This window comes from Hydra viridissima, unplaced genomic scaffold (assembly GCF_058129835.1).
Source record: "Hydra viridissima isolate aposymbiotic clone 2 unplaced genomic scaffold, HvirCarnegie_v1 scaffold_7, whole genome shotgun sequence".
NCBI classification, from domain to species: Eukaryota; Metazoa; Cnidaria; class Hydrozoa; order Anthoathecata; family Hydridae; genus Hydra; species Hydra viridissima.
The window spans coordinates 14,859,890-14,876,799 of NW_028324306.1; the positions used below are offsets into that span (position 1 = coordinate 14,859,890).

General features: G+C 29.1%; 2 protein-coding genes across 3 annotated transcripts; both read right to left on the reverse strand.

Annotated features, from left to right (window-relative positions):
* Positions 1 to 1,304: 1,304 nt before the first annotated feature.
* LOC149886302 (uncharacterized) lies at positions 1,305 to 3,866 on the reverse strand. 2 transcript variants are annotated; one of them, XM_090093860.1, is made up of 6 exons: positions 3,473 to 3,866; positions 3,139 to 3,263; positions 2,251 to 2,423; positions 2,005 to 2,069; positions 1,696 to 1,784; positions 1,305 to 1,454 (listed from the first exon to the last, which is right to left on the reverse strand). In XM_090093860.1, exons 2-6 carry the CDS (start codon positions 3,167 to 3,169, stop codon positions 1,342 to 1,344), a joined length of 471 nt encoding a protein of 156 aa, XP_089949986.1. In that variant the 5' UTR covers positions 3,170 to 3,263; positions 3,473 to 3,866; the 3' UTR covers positions 1,305 to 1,341. The 2 variants fall into 2 exon arrangements, with proteins under 2 accessions (XP_089949986.1, XP_089949984.1); XM_090093858.1 differs by lacking the exons at positions 3,139 to 3,263; positions 3,473 to 3,866 and having other exon boundaries at positions 2,251 to 2,986.
* A 138-nt stretch (positions 3,867 to 4,004) lies between these two features.
* Positions 4,005 to 5,803, reverse strand: LOC149886303 (uncharacterized). The gene has a single exon (XM_090093857.1). The coding sequence runs from the start codon at positions 5,801 to 5,803 to the stop codon at positions 4,796 to 4,798; it is 1,008 nt and encodes a 335-aa protein (XP_089949983.1). The 3' UTR covers positions 4,005 to 4,795.
* Between the last annotated feature and the right edge of the window lie 11,107 nt (positions 5,804 to 16,910).

The following is a 16,910-nucleotide window of genomic DNA, read 5'->3' on the forward strand; positions in this document are numbered from 1 at the left end:
ATTTTGATTTTCTTAATGGGGCAAGGAATTGTTTATGAACTTTTGCACGGATATGTTTTCAATAAATTTTGAATTTCTTCCTTCCATTATAAGGTAAAGTTGTTAAAAATTTTATTCATTTTTAGTCAAAAGTCAAAAAGTTATGACAAAAAAAACTTGAAAATTTTACCTGTTTATAAACTTTTGCACGCTACTATATGTATATAGTAGCGTGCAAAAGTTTATAAACAGGTAAATAAATTTTACTAACTATTGAGCGTTTTACCAATTATTATTTAATATTCTTTATCAAGATTGCTTTATTTATTTACTGCACTTGCATTTACTTATTACTTAGGTTTTTTCTAACATTTTTAACAAGAATCAACAAGAGAGTTCAATCGAAGAATAAAAGAAATCCAAAAACTGCATTCTAAGATAATCCAAAATGTATTACGACATCTGAACACTGGACAGGGCACGGTCTTATACAAAAGGGTTAGCATTTATTATTACAACTATTTAAGAACTAGAAAGAATTGAAAAGCTTTTAAATTCCGGTAAGGATTTTGACATTTAAACGTGCATGTAGCGAAAAATTGAGAAACAATTTGATGAAATATTTAATTATATCTTACCAATAATAGTAAATTGTTAGCGTATATAATTTAAGATGCCTTAGATTCGTATTATTGTTGAAAATGTATGCAGAAACACATCGGAATAAGCGAGTATTTATAACAATGACATTATATAAAGTGCAGTTTGGTATGTATGAATTAGTTATTTACGTTTCATATTAGTATTGAATCTTTTGGTATAACTTCAGCGGTCTGTTTTTAATCCCAGCGGGCACGGGTACGTTCATTGTACATACATTGTACGTCCGGACGGAACGTACAATTTTAGTTCAGTTTTGGTTCAGATTGGAAATACTGAATGACGTCCAAATTTGAACGTACAATGTATATTCAAATTGGACTTACAATTTCGGTCCAAATTGTACGTAAATTTTAAGCTCGATTTTGGTTCATAATGGATTTACTGAAAGACTTCCGAATTAGAACGTACAGTTTACGATCTTTTAGACATATGTCCAATAAGATCGTTTATTGTACGTTATCGTATATACGAAAAAAACAGATTTTGAGCCTATTTGGAACAAAAGTAACAAAGGCAAATTAAACCATTCTTGCATTATATTTTATTTATTATATCTGTATTGTATTATATTTTGAGTAAAGAACCTTTATTTTTTAGTTTTTCTTTTACTTGACTAATGTAAAATGACTCACACAAATAAAAATAAATAAAACAACTCATGTGGGATCATAAAGATTTATTATGGAAAAAGTCTTCCTCTTAAACAGCTTTACCACCACCACGACCACCACCATCTTTTCTGTCAGGAGCACGTTTCAGAACATTGCCAATTGAATGGTGCACTTCATTTATAGTGTACTTCGTCATAGAATCTAAAATATAAAATAATTACATACTAACTGATTATAAACAAGTAAAATTTTAAACGAAATTTTACTTTTCTTTAAGATGAGAACAAGTTAACTTGCCTAATTATATAAGACATCAAATATATCCAAAGGACCGAGCATATCTTTAAAATATATTTAAACTTTGTTAAATTGTTAATACTTTCTCAAAACTAAATAGACCATTTTTATTAATAAATACATTAAAAATGTGAAAATAATGTACCCGTAATTACTCTTATGTTTGTTTTCTTGAGGGCTTTCTTGTGTTTACCCTCCATGTTGTAACAAGCCATCAACTTGTTGGTCATAAGCCTATTTTATAAATTTTGTTTTAAGATAAAATTTCTTACTGCATTTGGATAATTTAAACTAAAAATGACCTGTTTTTTCACGTCATTTTATTTTTTAAAAATATGATAAAATATTGATATCAGTAAATTTTTTAAAGGCAAAAAAATAATTTTATATAGCTAAGATTTTAAACAAGGTATTAACAACTAAGGTTTTAAAGAACAATATTTAACAAACTTACATTAAGAGGATGGCTTTGACATTTGCATGAAAGGAACTGCCACCAACCATTGTTAATTGTTTTTTCTTAAATTAATATGATACATTATTATAATACACATTATTACATATTAGAAATTTTTCTTATTAAAGCATATACATACATACATACATACATACATACATACATACATACATACATACATACATACATACATACATACATACATACATACATACATACATACATACATACATTATCACTTACTAGAAGCTGATATTTTATTACATCAGAAAGTTCCTCATCAAACTTTTCAAATTCTTCTAAATTATCAAATTTCTTCACATGATATGAAGAATGCTCTGGTTCATAGTGTGCCCCAATCTTACACTGCTCTTCAAGAATTTGTGTGAGGAAATGAATTACTTTATATTGGAACTCTGAAAATAAACATTGAATTGTTCTAAAGACATTTATCATATTAATATTAATCACATAAACATCAAAAAAATTATCGGATTGAACCTTGAAATACTAAGGAAATACTAAAATTTTGGCTTTAATTGCATATCAGGAGAGTACCTTTTGCTATAAAAAAAAATTATTATGGAATTTGAACAATTCATGAGTGCTCGTCATAACAATATGTAATTTGATTAAATATTTTATGCTCCTTGCATTTTTATCTTTCCAGATATAATCTGAATTGTATTGCAAATTTGTGTAACAGCTGTGATGCTGTTGTGGCTAAGTTTTATTAGAAATTAAATAAGGTTGAATACAAAAAATTTAACAATAAAACAATAACAACTTAATGGCTTATTTTTATATAAATATTTACAATATGTCTTTTGTTTATTGGCTTTTTTTTTTAAAACTAAAATTAAAAAAAAAAATAAAAATGAAAACAGGAAGAGGAAATCTAGACATTCAGTTCTAAAACTTGCACCTTTTAATGTATGGGAAGATACATTAAAAGGAGATCGAGACCTAACTCTGTTAAAAGTGGGCTTTTTAGGACATGTAGCTAAATAAATAAAAATATTCTCAATATATATAAATATTTAATATATATATATATATATATATATACACTACAAGTTTGAAAACAAAAAAAGTGCAAACAACATAAATCAATTAAACAATAGAGCATACGTATTATATTTATCTTTCGAGTTTTAGTCATGTTCTGATTTTCAACTTCTTTCTTATTTGAAGGTGCTTCAGATTCTTTTTGATTTCACTTGTGAAATCAAAAGCTTCACATACTGCTCTGTCATCTAAATTTTTTATTGATACATGTAATTGAATGTATATTTGTGTGTGTGTGTGTGTGTGTGTGTGTGTGTGTATGTGTGTATATATATACATATATATACATATATATATACATATATATATACATATATATACATATATATATATATAAATTTTATAGATCATTTACATATAAATGGGATCGAGAAAATATCAATATCACAATACTTACTATGACAACACTTTTCCTTAAGGAGCGGAAAGCAAAACCAATCACTCTGAGGTATTAGCTGCTGTTTACATGCTTTTAAAACATTAATACCTTTAGGCCGTCGTACAAAACGCTTTTCATTTGGAGTTCCTTCAATCCACACTGAAGGGATTGTCAGCTCTTCTTCAACTGACCCTTCCAACCATACTGCTCTGCACCAAGACATACTTATTTTACTATAATAGAAGCTAAAGCGGTTTTATATCATAATAAAAACAAATATAAAAGAGTTCTAGACATGGAAAGAAGTTTTTCTCCCAACTGTTTATATAAGTAAACTAATTTATAGATCTACATATCAAGTTCAGAAAAAAAATTAAATTAAATTCTTTCATTATTGTGCAGTAATGGAAATATTGATAAACCTCTTTTTTCATTCAAACAAACACATTTCCTTTGAAAATCTGCACAACTTAATGTTTTTTGAACAACTTTATTAAAATGTTTGGTGTGAAACAATTATATGTTAAACTGCATTGATGGAGCTGGAGTATAAAAGACGTTGTCTAAATATTTAGTAGCAATAACATTACATTGAAAGGTACCATTATTGTTCTTAGCCTTTACAAAAGCAATAGAAGAGTTATGGAGCAAAAAACAACTATCTTTTCTGTTGGCTGAAACTTTAGTTTCTAAAGTTTTTTTAGGTAATTTTCCAAAAAAAATGTTGGTACTCAGATTGTCGTTTTCAAACTTTTTTAGAGAATTCCGTATGTTCCTTTTCATTCTTTGAAGAAAGTTTTCAAAAGGAAAACACGATATTCTGTTAAGAGAACATGAATGATTACGACAATCATCAACTAAGTGCAAAAGATTATGCACTGTAAATGTGTTGCCATATATATGTTTAGCTTCATTCACAAAATACTTTAGCAAATCACTTGTATAATCTAAATATGGAACACGTAGATGGTCATCATCCTCTAATAATATGGTCATTGCAATACTTAGGACCAAAAAATGTTCATACAACTTCTTTGATACTATACCTCTTAATGCAACTGAACCAGTATATAACAAAAATTGTCTAAATTCTGTCTCTTTCCATCTATCCAAGGCATTTAAACTTCTAGGTTGCCGAGCAAACTCACTTGGTATACATCTATTATTACCAACCAATACTTGAGATACTTCTGAAATTTGAGCAGCAGATATTTTCCCACCTGGTCCTTTTTTCAGATAATTTAAGATGCAACGCATTACACCTAAACATACAAGATGCATGTAATCTAGTGTGAAAGAGTAAATGCAATCAATTCCTATTCCAATTAAGGGTGACATTGATCATTGATGACTATTGTGATATCCAAACTGTTCAAAAGTAATTTTATCTCTCAATTGAAAGTGTTCATCTTCATTAAATACCACTCTTTCTTCATGTGTTCCATGAATAATGCACCTTTCACAGGAATAATAACTGGAATGAGGGACTATACACTTTAAAAAGGCTCTGGAAGGTGCATTACAAACAAAAGAATTAATCTCTATGCTTAGCTGGTCTCCATTGAACATAATGCCAGTGTGTCTTAATTCATTCCATTCGTTAACAAAATCTAACAAATATTCATTAATATTATCTGGTTTATGATCACCATAAAAGATAGCAATAATAAATATATCAGAATTATCAAAGCATGCAAGAATTGGCCAAATCTGCATACTTGATGATTTAAAAAGAGGAATTCCATCAATATTTATTGACAACTTGATATTACCAACAACATTTTTTTCACTTAGAACACTTTTAATTCCTTTATATATTCCATAATATGCATAATCCCCACCACATTTTCTTTCTGTTGGTATTTTTCTTGGTGTTTTAAAAAGAGTCCTTGCATCTTTAGGAAGAGAAGAACCATTTTCACGAAAGATAGATAAAAGTTCATTAACAGATGAACAAGTCCAACAATTTCTAATTGCACATTGAGCAAGCTCATTATTTAATGATGACATTTCACCCTCATTAGAATCATTACTACTGTAACAATCTGTTTTGTTACTGTCAGATTCACTACTGTTCGGATAATAGCCATCAGTTAAGTAAGCATTATCACATAAAAAAATATTGTCTGACATACTTATACTCTCCAATAATTCATTGTTACTATTCTCTGAGCATAAGTCATCAAGTGAAGATGAAACTGTTGTAGAACCAGGCGATGTTGATTTTTCTGTAAGGAGAGAAAAATCAATAACATGCTGTTCAACAACTGTCTCATCCTCATTTGGTGAATCTAAAAGTGCATTTACTTTTCTATTGATACCTTTCCATTTTTTTACATTGGATGCCATTTAAACAAAAACTGAATTTCAAATGTGAGTTATGCTGAATCTTAAAAAAAAACACCACGTTATTTAGATAAGATGTCCGCTTTCAACTTTCATGTGAAAATACATAATAGTTGATAATGCTAAATTTTGTTTTTTTAGTAACATTCAGTATATATATATTTGAAGTTTAGTTGCTATTTTGGTACTACTATTTTAAAAAATTTGAAGGTTCATTTCTAGTCCGAGAACGGACGAACGACGCACAGTGACTCAAAACAGCAAAAAAATGGTAATAAACCCCTCACAACTTTTCTATAAGTTAAGTGCCCTTTTTTAAATAATATTAAATTGCAATAATTTTTTATTTCAAAAGTATAAATAATTGTTTCATAAAACTTTTATTTTGTATTTTATAGTTAAAAGAAGTAAAAAAATTTGATATTATTTTCAAAGAAATCTGAAAAATGTGAGATTTTTATTTAACTAAAATAGAGTATTTTTAATTTAAATAAAAGTGCATATTTATTTTAAAGATAATCTTTTGGCTCTATATATTTCAACTTTACTCAAAAGTAAAAAAAAGTCTAATTTTTTTGTTAAAATTTAAAGACTTTTCTAAAAAAAAGGTTGCAAGTAATTGTATTTTTTCTGTTTATATATCAGCTAAAAAAATGTTCCACCGAGTTCCAAAAATATATACATTTTTTCTAGTTAATTAACATTTCTACTTTTAAATTATAAAGGGATTACTGCGGTCTCCTGCGGTATTGGAAGTTATTAAAGAAATAAAAATGTTGATAAACACTTAAAAACCTCGTTTTCCGCCATTTTTAAAAGTATTATTTGATAGGTACAACATGTTTGAAAAAGCTTGACTGAACAACTTTAGTATTTCCTGTAATATAAAGTTAACTTAGTAAAATAGTGTTATTACAGGATGTAACAATGTGACAATTGTTAAAGCCATTACAAAATAAAATTTTAAACAGTGTAAAGTAAAAAAATATATAATGTAATTTAAAATGTTTCTGATTTATTAGTTTTATGATATTGATGGTTCTTAAAAACAATAACAATGAAAAGATTAGATCTTATCCCAAAGATACGTGAACTAGGAGTGGATAAATTAAGATTATGGAAGGATTTACTTAATGAAATAAAAAATACTGAAGAAATTCGCAAAGAAAACTTAAATAAAGTAAAGGTTGTTTTAGTTATATTTATTTCAAAGGTGAAGAGAAAACTAACACAATGTGGACGAAATTATGATACATTTATACAAAAAGAAAATCGTTGGCTTCAAAGAAACCTTATGAACAATAAAAATTGTCATTTTGGTTCTGGAAGGCCCCATAAGCAATGGAATGTTCTTGGAGAGCAAAGCAAAAGAAAAAAAATAAAAGAACTAGCCACTGAACATCATGAAGCTCTATTTTTAGCTTCTGCAAAAAGTGCAAATGCTGCTGGAGAAAAAAAAAAAGCTTCTTTTTTAAAAAACAATATCTCAAATCTTTTAGAGATAGAAAAAGTTGATAAAACTTTGGATAAAACCTTTCCCATCATTATGAGTGTAGAGGAAGCTCTTGCATTAAAAATGAACACTGATCTCAGCGATAAACAATATCAAATGATCAGAAACTCAGCTCTTGTTCACAATGTACATAATTATCCTACCTTGCACGATATTTTGGTGGAAAAATTGAAATGTTATCCTGAGAATATACATTTTTCTGAAATTTCTGCAAAGTGTACTCTTCAAAGCATGTTAGATCACACTGTGAGTAGAATAACTGATATGATTGATATGCCTAATTGTGGTCAAGGTAACGAAATATTTGGAGTTTTATATGGAAAGATTGGTTTTGATGGAGCATCAAGCCAAAGTGTTTATAAACAGAAATACTTTGAAACAAGCATCACAAGTATAGAACTTAAGAGTGAAGAAAATCTTTTTAGTACAGCTTTTGTGCCTTTATTGCTCAAAGTAAAAGATGGCGAAATTTGGAAAAATGCAAATCCTTCAAGTTGTCACTTTTGTAGACCTCTTCATCTACAATATAAAAAAGAGAGTCCAATTTTATCCAGAGAAGAAGAATCAGATCTAAAAAATCAAATAAATACCTCAAAGACGTTTTGCAAAGTTTTTGATATTGCAGGAAGAAAGGTGACCTTTAATATCAGCTATAGAGTTGATCTTACAATGTTTGATAATAAAGTAGTTAATGCACTTACAGAGACAAAATCCACTCAATCCTGCAATGTTTGCAATGCTAAACCCAACGAAATGAACAATATTGATTTATTAAAAGCAAAAACTGAGAATGAGTCAGCCTTGGGGCTTGGAATTTCAGCTTTGCATTGCTGGATAAAATGCTTGGAATTTATTCTTCATTTGAGTTATAAAATTGAAATTAAAAAGTATAAGCCAAAAACAATTGAGGAAAAATTATCTGTAGACTTAAAAAAAAAACAGATTCAGGAACTCTTCAGGGAACGGTTAAGCTTATATGTTGACATGCCTAAAACTGGGTCTGGAAATACCAATGACGGCAATACTGCCAGAAGAGCATTTAAAAATAGTAAAGCTTTTTCTGAAATTACTAAAGTTGATTGTGATATAATTGAAAGATTGCATAATATTCTCATAACCATATCTTGTGGATATTCTATTAATATCAATGAATTAGATTTATACTGCACTGAAACAGCTAAACGTATAGTGAGTTTGTACAACTGGTATGTTATGCCTCCCACTGTACATAAACTGCTGCTTCATAGTTCTTCCATATCACATAAATTACCTTTACCAGTCGGGGTATATTCGGAAGATGCACTGGAGAGTTTAAATAAACAGATAAGAAATTCTAGACTTAAGCACACGGCAAAAATTTCAAGGTTAAATACAATGATGAATCAGATGCACTACCTTATAGTAAGATCAGATCCAAAAGTATCAAGCATATCTTTTAGAAAACATAAGAGCTATCGAGGAAAACCGTTACCAGATAAAGTTATTAAATTAATTGTAATGTAAATAATAAAATGAATGTAATAAATTCAGTTTTTTTTTCTCTATGTATCAACCTCCTTTAAAAACCATTTTTATAAAAATATCAAGTAGAGTAATATATCAAGATAATGTGTTTGTCTTGAAGATTTTAAAACTTGAAAAAAAAAATTTTTGTACGCGTATAGTCACCTTAAACGCGCGTATACGCGCATAAGCGCGCGTTATACGCGTCGAAGCTACGCATAAAAAAAAAATTTATTAATAAATTTGAAATCTTTGACCCAAAAATTATTATTTTGATATATAACATTATTGATTTACGATTTATGTCAAATTTTATTTAATTTTTACCGTTTTTTGATCGTTCTGAGTCACTGTGCGACGTTTGGACGTACAATGTACATACATTGAATGTTCTTGTGCCCGCTGGGATCTTTTGGTATAACTTCAGGCGCGTATATTATAAAGACCAGAACTAAAAAATAAATAGGAACCGTCTGGATTTCTGTGTGGAAATTTGGAGCCTTACTGGGCTATCCAAATGAATTGTTTGTCGAGCGCAATTAGGAACCCAATGATAAAAACACTGGGTATCCCAGTGGGATTGCTTAGAACTATTTTGTTTGATCTGCTATTTTAAACTCTGGAAGTATGTTATTGATTATTTTCTAAAAGTAATGATTACTTAATTTGTAAACAATTTTTTTAAGTAATAACTAATACTAAATATATTTATAAATATATTTAACTGATAATAAATATATTGTATTTAAACTTTTTAAAATAACCTCTTTTTTTTAAAATCATTTAGAAAGAAATTCAAATAATAAATCGAATTTAAAATATAAAAAATTAGGTTTATTTTAAAAGTAACTATTATAATTAATAACTAGTTTTCTCCCAACGTTTAAAATGGGAGATTCTAGCCTGACTATAGTGCAAATATTAAAATGATCCTGAAAAATTATTACGTCTTCATTGGTGAAAAATGAACATCGACATGATCATCATTTATGTCGATGTTCATTTTTCACCATTTGTCGCTAACACGGTTACTATCCATTTTTCAACGGTGTGAAGCAAGAATTCTAATGTTACGTCTGCAGTTAATAGAAGACCTTTTTAAAATGCTTCATCAATATGCTATTCATTATTTCATTTACCACCAAAATTTTTATTTGATTTTACGAGGTTAACAGGGAAAATCGGAAACTCAAAATCATTATCGTCTTTAATATAATCTGCGTTGGTGTTGTTAGATGAATCGCCTTCTTCACTGTTAGGTCACTGTAAAAGTCAAAGCTCGACAGACATCTCTTGGTGATACAAAAGAGTCAACACTTCCAATAGGATTGCATACGTAAACCACAGCTGCTGTGAATCTGTAATTAACTTACTTGCCATCTTTATACCAGCAGCCCTATCTGTGGTTATGGCTAACACGATATTTTCAAAAAAATGTTGTATATTTTATGTTTTTTGTATATTAAAAAAAGACAAGGGACCTTTCGGCTGGTAAGCTACTAATTATTGGAACAAGACCTAAATTTCAAGATTTTCCTGGAGAGTCTAAATGTGTATTTATATTGAGGTAGACTTTCTTTTTTTTTTTACAAGAAACTTGTTTATACGAAACTTGTACTAGAAGCCTCGAAATCTTAAGAAACTGTTAGTACAAAGTTACTTTTCGATAAGAAACATATTTTATTAAGAAATTGAGGAATATTTCCGTATTTGTATTCTGTTTAGAGACAAACCTCAGGATTATACTACATTGAATGATGTTGATGGAATTCAAATAATTTTAGTTGATTAACTGTAAAACATCTGACTTTTTAACATGTTTTCAAATTTCATTTTGTTTACACTCTTTTGAAACTTAAGAAACTCTTAAGAAACTTTAAGTACTAGAGTTGTAATACTTTTTTACAGTAAGAAATTTAAGATAAGAAACTTTTTAGTACAAGCCCATTTATTTGGTTTTTTATAAAAATAAAAAACGTGAGATTCTCCGCTGAAGTCTACTTTCCTAATGCAAGGCTTAAATTCCTAAAATTGATCATCTTTGATCATCTTTGATTTATCAGTCATTTTGTCAGTATAAAAGTTCATAGTTTTAACGAAATGAAATATTAAATTTAGAAGCAACAGAAATTCGAAAGTTCAATTTTTGAAAGTTCTGCATTCGAATGTACAAAATCAAAACATGAATTTAATAGGGGTTTGGATTACAGATATTAGGCATCGGCGTTCGGTTTTCGACTTTTAACGAATAATAACAAGTTGTAAAATAAAATAATAATTGTAAAATAGTAAGAAATTGTAAATATATCAACAACAAAAAAAATGCATCAAATAAAAAATAATAATAATAATGATAATAACAAATTAAGTACTAACTTTGATATCAATGAATTGAAAGAAATCAAACTTAAAATAATTTATATATTTAGCAAGCAGTTACAAGAGTCCGGAAAAAAAAATTGCAATACATTATATACCTTATGTTGTTTTACCCTGCGAAAGACTGCGAGATATGCGAGATATGCGAGATGTGCGAGATATTATTATTTTAACAAGTTTTAAATAAAAAATTTATGTATGAATGTAAAACTAACTTGTCACAGCAAAAACTTTGCTGTTTTAAACACATAAAGATTTCTATTTTAATAAACTTCAAAAAAATCGATTTATCTGAAAAAACCGATATAGAAGTTGATTACTCTTTGTTATTATTCGTTAGAAACGAAGCGACGATGCGTCGCAAATATGAATAAAATATTTGGCATTCTTTTTGCCTTTATTTATTTATTTTTTTAATTTTCCGATGTTCCGACTAAAACGTTTAAATCAAAAAATAAATGTTCTAGACGTGGGTGTTTTGTAGGACGCTCTAAGTTGGCTTCTTAACCCTCAATCATTTAGTTATCTTCATCTTTTCAAAAACTTATATTATAGATTTATTGGTAAAATAGTAATGATGAGACAGCAGTACCTTTACTTATCACGAAGCACCAATACTGACGTGTTCATTTTCCTACTCAACTTAATCACGAAATAACAATGACCGTAGTTTTTTTACGTTTTTGAATTTAGATAATGATTGCTTGCTATTTCCTTTATCAGTCTTCCTGCCGATTCCACCACAGTCGCAAATTTGGTTTTCGAAGAAGAGGTTTTTTTCAGAAGTTATACAGGGACCGTTAGCATGAACGCATAAACCTTTTGTAGGTGCTAGGGATTGCAATCCCGCATTGCGGGATCCCGCATAAATTTAAGGCATGCGAGATCCCGCAAAAACTACTGCGGGATCCGCGGGATTGGCGGGATTTTGAAACTATTGCTTTTAAACAAAAAAGGTCAATTCTTTTAAACTAAAAAGACAAAAAAAATATCAAATTAAAAGTGTTTAATGTATTTGCGAAACAAATCCATTTAAAAATTTATCTTCAGCTATTAAAATATTTTTCTTAGCTATAAATATAAAAAAATCATTCAAAAATAAATAATTATTTAGCAAAACATTGGTCGAACTCGTTCAAATTTTTTTTTGTTTAATTAATGATTATGTTGAAATTTTCGCTAATGAGTATGTTGAAATTTTTGTTAATGAGTATGCTGAAAACGTGAAATTGAAAACGTGCGTGCATAATTATAAAAAATATACTTTTAAAAACTACTTTTTAAAAAGTCTTTAAAAATTATTTACATTAAGATTTTAATACAAAAGTACTAAGCATGTCGCAAATTAAAACTATATGGAATATTTTAAAAAAAGTGATAAAGAAAATGCGAAGTGCATGCTATGTTCGGCTTTACATTTAATAGTTTTTGCACATCTTCAGATTTACGGTTCTTGTTTTCAAAGAGTGGTTTCCGGCTTCCTACTTCACCTAATACTATAAGATCGATGGTAGTTAAATTCTCAGATTCTGTAAAAGTCAATATAATGAAAAAATTCACATCACTAAAAAAGCAAAATCAAAAGTTTTCAATAACGTTTGACGAATGGACATCACAAAATAGTCAGAGATACTTAAACTTAAATTTACATATGGAGGCGAAACACTTTAATCTTGGATTGATTCGAATCCATGGATCGTGTAATGCAGAATATTGCGTCAAGTTAGTTGCTATCAACAACTATGTTATGCTCATGGAATACAACTTGCAGTTATTGATATCTTATACAAGAAAAACAGCGGAGAAGTCGAAGAATCGTTTACTACATATGAAAATTGTAAAGAAGAAGATGAATATGGTAAAACTGAGGATGATGAAGTTATAAATAAAGAATATGGTTTGACAATTATTTTGACCGACCATCTGCTGATTGGTATTTGGTATTGTATTGAAAAAGCCTTAATTGATATTGGGTCAGAAATTCGTTTCATCTAAGAAGAGTGGTCCCAAATCAATGACTTAATTATTTGCCTAGCACCACTAAAACTTGGTCTCGAACTTTTATGCAGGAGAGAATCGAACCTTGTCACGGCGGAAACAACTTTTCAATTTATGCTAGATAAATTGCAAAAGCAATCATCACTTTTGAGCATAGATTAAGCCGCTGCACTTCGTGTGAGGTTTACACAACGTCGTAATAAGAATTTAAATGGACTACTAGTTTACTTACAAAATCCGACGAAGAAAATGAACTCAAAGAAAAAGAAGCTGTAGATTTTATTAACAGTTCCCAAATACTTACTCCTACAATTCTATCGCTGAAAAAAGAATTGGAAAATCAAACACAGAAAGACAAGAAAAGCTGGACAGAAAATGTAAAGGAGAGACCAAATTTAGATTCTTTAGACTTTGATAAATTATTGAAGCCGGAAATGTCTGCCTATAAAAGTAATGGAGTAAGAGGCAAGCTTCAAGATATAGCGCATAGTTACTTGATGACCATACCACCAACAAGCGTAGAGGCCGAGCGAGCTTTTTCAGCAGATTAAGTGATGATACCTTAAGTAGGGTCTGTTTCTTAAGAGCGCATTTCTTACAATGATTTTCTCATTTTGATATTTAAAAAAAAAAATAAAGCTAATAGACGTTCTACGTAAAGCTAAAAGATGTCCTATGTACTTTGGCTTGTCTTTTTGTTCATTAAATGTTAAGAATTATATTGATTTACAAATGAATTGTGTTTTTTGGCTTTATTTACCTTATTTTATCAATTTCATAAGTTGAGTATATTTTTTCTGAAATACTTGAAAGAAAAAAACAATTGTCATTTTGCCTTTTATAATGTGCATAAGAAACCTACTAATCCCGCGCGGGATCCCGCGGGATCCGCACAAAAATTAAAAAATTCCGCGCGAATCCCGCGGGATTGAAAAGTGTGCGGGATTGCAATCCCTAGTAGGTGCTGATGCTTCTGAGTTCGTTCGAGAGCCAAGTCTTAGTATTTTAACGATCGTGAAATGAAATTGAATGTATGTCCTATCAAGATAATTATAGTTGCCAACAGTGCAGTACAGAACAACAATACTTCTACTCATAGATTAAAAAATGATGCTGATTCATGTACAGCCACTGACCATGTCAATACATATTTTAAAAAAAGATTTTAGAAATATTGTTGTTTCTTTGTCATAATTTACTTCAATCCAGATAAAAAATTTGGAATTATTTTGTTCTGAATTAAATTTAGTTCCAAAAATATTCAAAGGGAAAGTTTCCTTAAAGTTTTTTAAAAGAGAAGCCATGAAGTAAATGGTCAATTTAATTAAAGAACCCTTCTTGTGGGCCCTTAGCGATGCCATTTTTTAAACATGTTCATAGTGTATTATTTGAACTTTAATTATTATTAAAGAAGTATTTTTCTTTTTTTTAGACGAACTAATACGGAGAATGTTTGCTAAACTTTGCCAAAAAAATGTTTTTCTGCTGAGGTTTTTTAGGACCTTTCACTTATTTCGGCATTAAAGTACCAACTTACGAATGTACCTTTTGTATTTTTTTGATTTGTTGATTAAACAATTTTTTTCCTAGAACAACTCAAGCGTTTATTACAGTGTTAACTTAGTGAAAAGAAAATGGTTGTGAAGTTAAATAAATCTAAAAACTAATACTCTTTTAGAATAAGTAAAGTAAAACCGGCTTAAACCGATCACCGAACAATAAAAACCAAAGAACTTCAAAACTTTACATAATCTTAAAGGTATAATTTTAACTGGATAAACCTGGCCCAAGGGGCTCTTTAGAAAAAGTTCGCAGGCTATGCTCTAGGGCGCGCAAGAAATCAAGCGGAAGGTTAGCAGCACTCCTCCCCTCATTCCCTAGAAGTATTAGGTAGTGCTGCATCTTTTTATTGATTTTGGATAAGTTGAAGTAAAATTTGAACAGTTTGTTTGATGTATTTGTGCTCACCAGTCTTCATCTGTAGTATTTTAGGCGAGTGTCGTTTTATAAGCTTCCAGTCTGAGAATTATTTTAACATGCAATTTTACACAATATCATGATGTTGATGAGTTAAATCATTTTTGCTCTAAACATGGTAATGATGCAGATTAACACTGCACAAACAAAGCCATATGGGCTAAAAATAAGGCTAATGTGCCCTGTTTACCGTTTTTGATTCGCATTGAATGTTTTTTTGAGGAAAGTTTTTGTGATGAATATTGTGTTTATCGTTACACAAGTTTATTTAAAAAAACTTTATCAGTTTCAAAAAAAACTAGAGATATTTAATAATTTTGTTAGAGTTTACAGAGTTTTATACTTTTGTAGGTAAGATGTAAATTTAAATAGTGTAAGTAAATCGTCATATAAAAAAGATAAGACGAAACCCTGACGCTAATATCTCCACTGCAGATTCTAACACTTTTAAACAAACAAATCTAAAGGAATTTTCTGCCTTTCCGTCTACTTCAAAGGAGCGAAGTTTTCCAGATTTATGAAAATCTATATCACTCCGTCGTGCCCGCTGAAGGTAGTCATATTGAACAATCTGTAAACTAGTTATCATGCAAGTTTAAATTTATAAAATAAATTTTGGTTTTTTAAGATAATGTTTTTATTTCATGGTACATTAATCGTAATTTACCTGCGCTACTTTGCATATTGTAACCGAATTAAATGTTATAATAAATTAACCACTCTTCATTGACATATAATGTTATCTATATTATTCTCAACTTTTTTACTTCAAATTCAACTATAAATTGTTTTGAAGACCGATCTGCCGCAATACATGGGCCAATTTATCCCAAATATGGGGGCACATTGGTGCAAGGAACATCTCTTAAATAAAGAATTGTAAAAAATTTTCACAAACTTTTATAATGCTTTTAATAATATATTTTTTGATTGTATAAAGTTTTAACAACCTTCTCTTATAAAGAAACAAAATAAAACAAGGAAAAGTTAAGAATCAAAGAAAAAAAAAAGCTCTCCAACGTGCGCCAGTCTGCCCAATAGAAGTAAAAATAGATTTAACTTTCATGTTTTTAACAACAAAAACATACAGAACCATTATAAATGTCTATGGAAAACATGCTTCGCTGTAGAGAAAGGGTCTGCGTATCGATTCATTTCCGTATCGATATCATTCTGATATGATATCGGAAAAAAAAGTGTCATCGGAATGACGAGAGTTTCGGTATATACCGAGCTTTAAACTAACTACGATACCGGCTAAAATATTTTTACCGATATTTTGTCGTAATCATTCCGATGACACTTTTTTTTTCCGATTTCATATCAGAATGATATCGATACGGAAATGAAACGATACGCAGACCCTTGCTGTAGAGCTAAGTGTTGCAATTTGGATTCTCGCATGACATTATGTATGAATGAGATTTTTTTACACTTTTTGCATTAAATAATTTTACTTTTCTTGGCAATAAGTGGCATAAAATGTTCATCATCTTCATCTTCTTCTTTTTCAGCAAGGGTTTGCGGTGACAATTATTGTTTGCGGATGGTTTTTACGCATTTTACTTTCTACTTTAGCTAATTAACCATGATCTTTTTTTTTTTTTTTTTTTTTTTTTTTTTTTTTTTTTTTTTACTTGAAACTGACTTTTCTCTTGGAAAAAATCTTTTCTCACTTTTCATTTCTTTTTACAAAATTTTTTACAAAATTTTTTACAAAATTTTTTACAAAATTTTTTA

Coding starts and splice junctions, on each gene's coding strand:
- LOC149886303 (XM_090093857.1), bottom strand. CDS start 5,803: ATGGCATCCAATGTAAAAAAATGGAAAGGTATCAATAGAAAAGTAAAT.
- LOC149886302 (XM_090093858.1), bottom strand. CDS start 2,463: ATGATAAATGTCTTTAGAACAATTCAATGTTTATTTTCAGAGTTCCAA. Junction 2,070..2,250: donor TAATAAAATATCAGCTTCTA/GTAAGTGATAAT, acceptor TATTAATTTAAG/AAAAAACAATTAACAATGGT. Junction 1,785..2,004: donor GTCAAAGCCATCCTCTTAAT/GTAAGTTTGTTA, acceptor TTTATAAAATAG/GCTTATGACCAACAAGTTGA.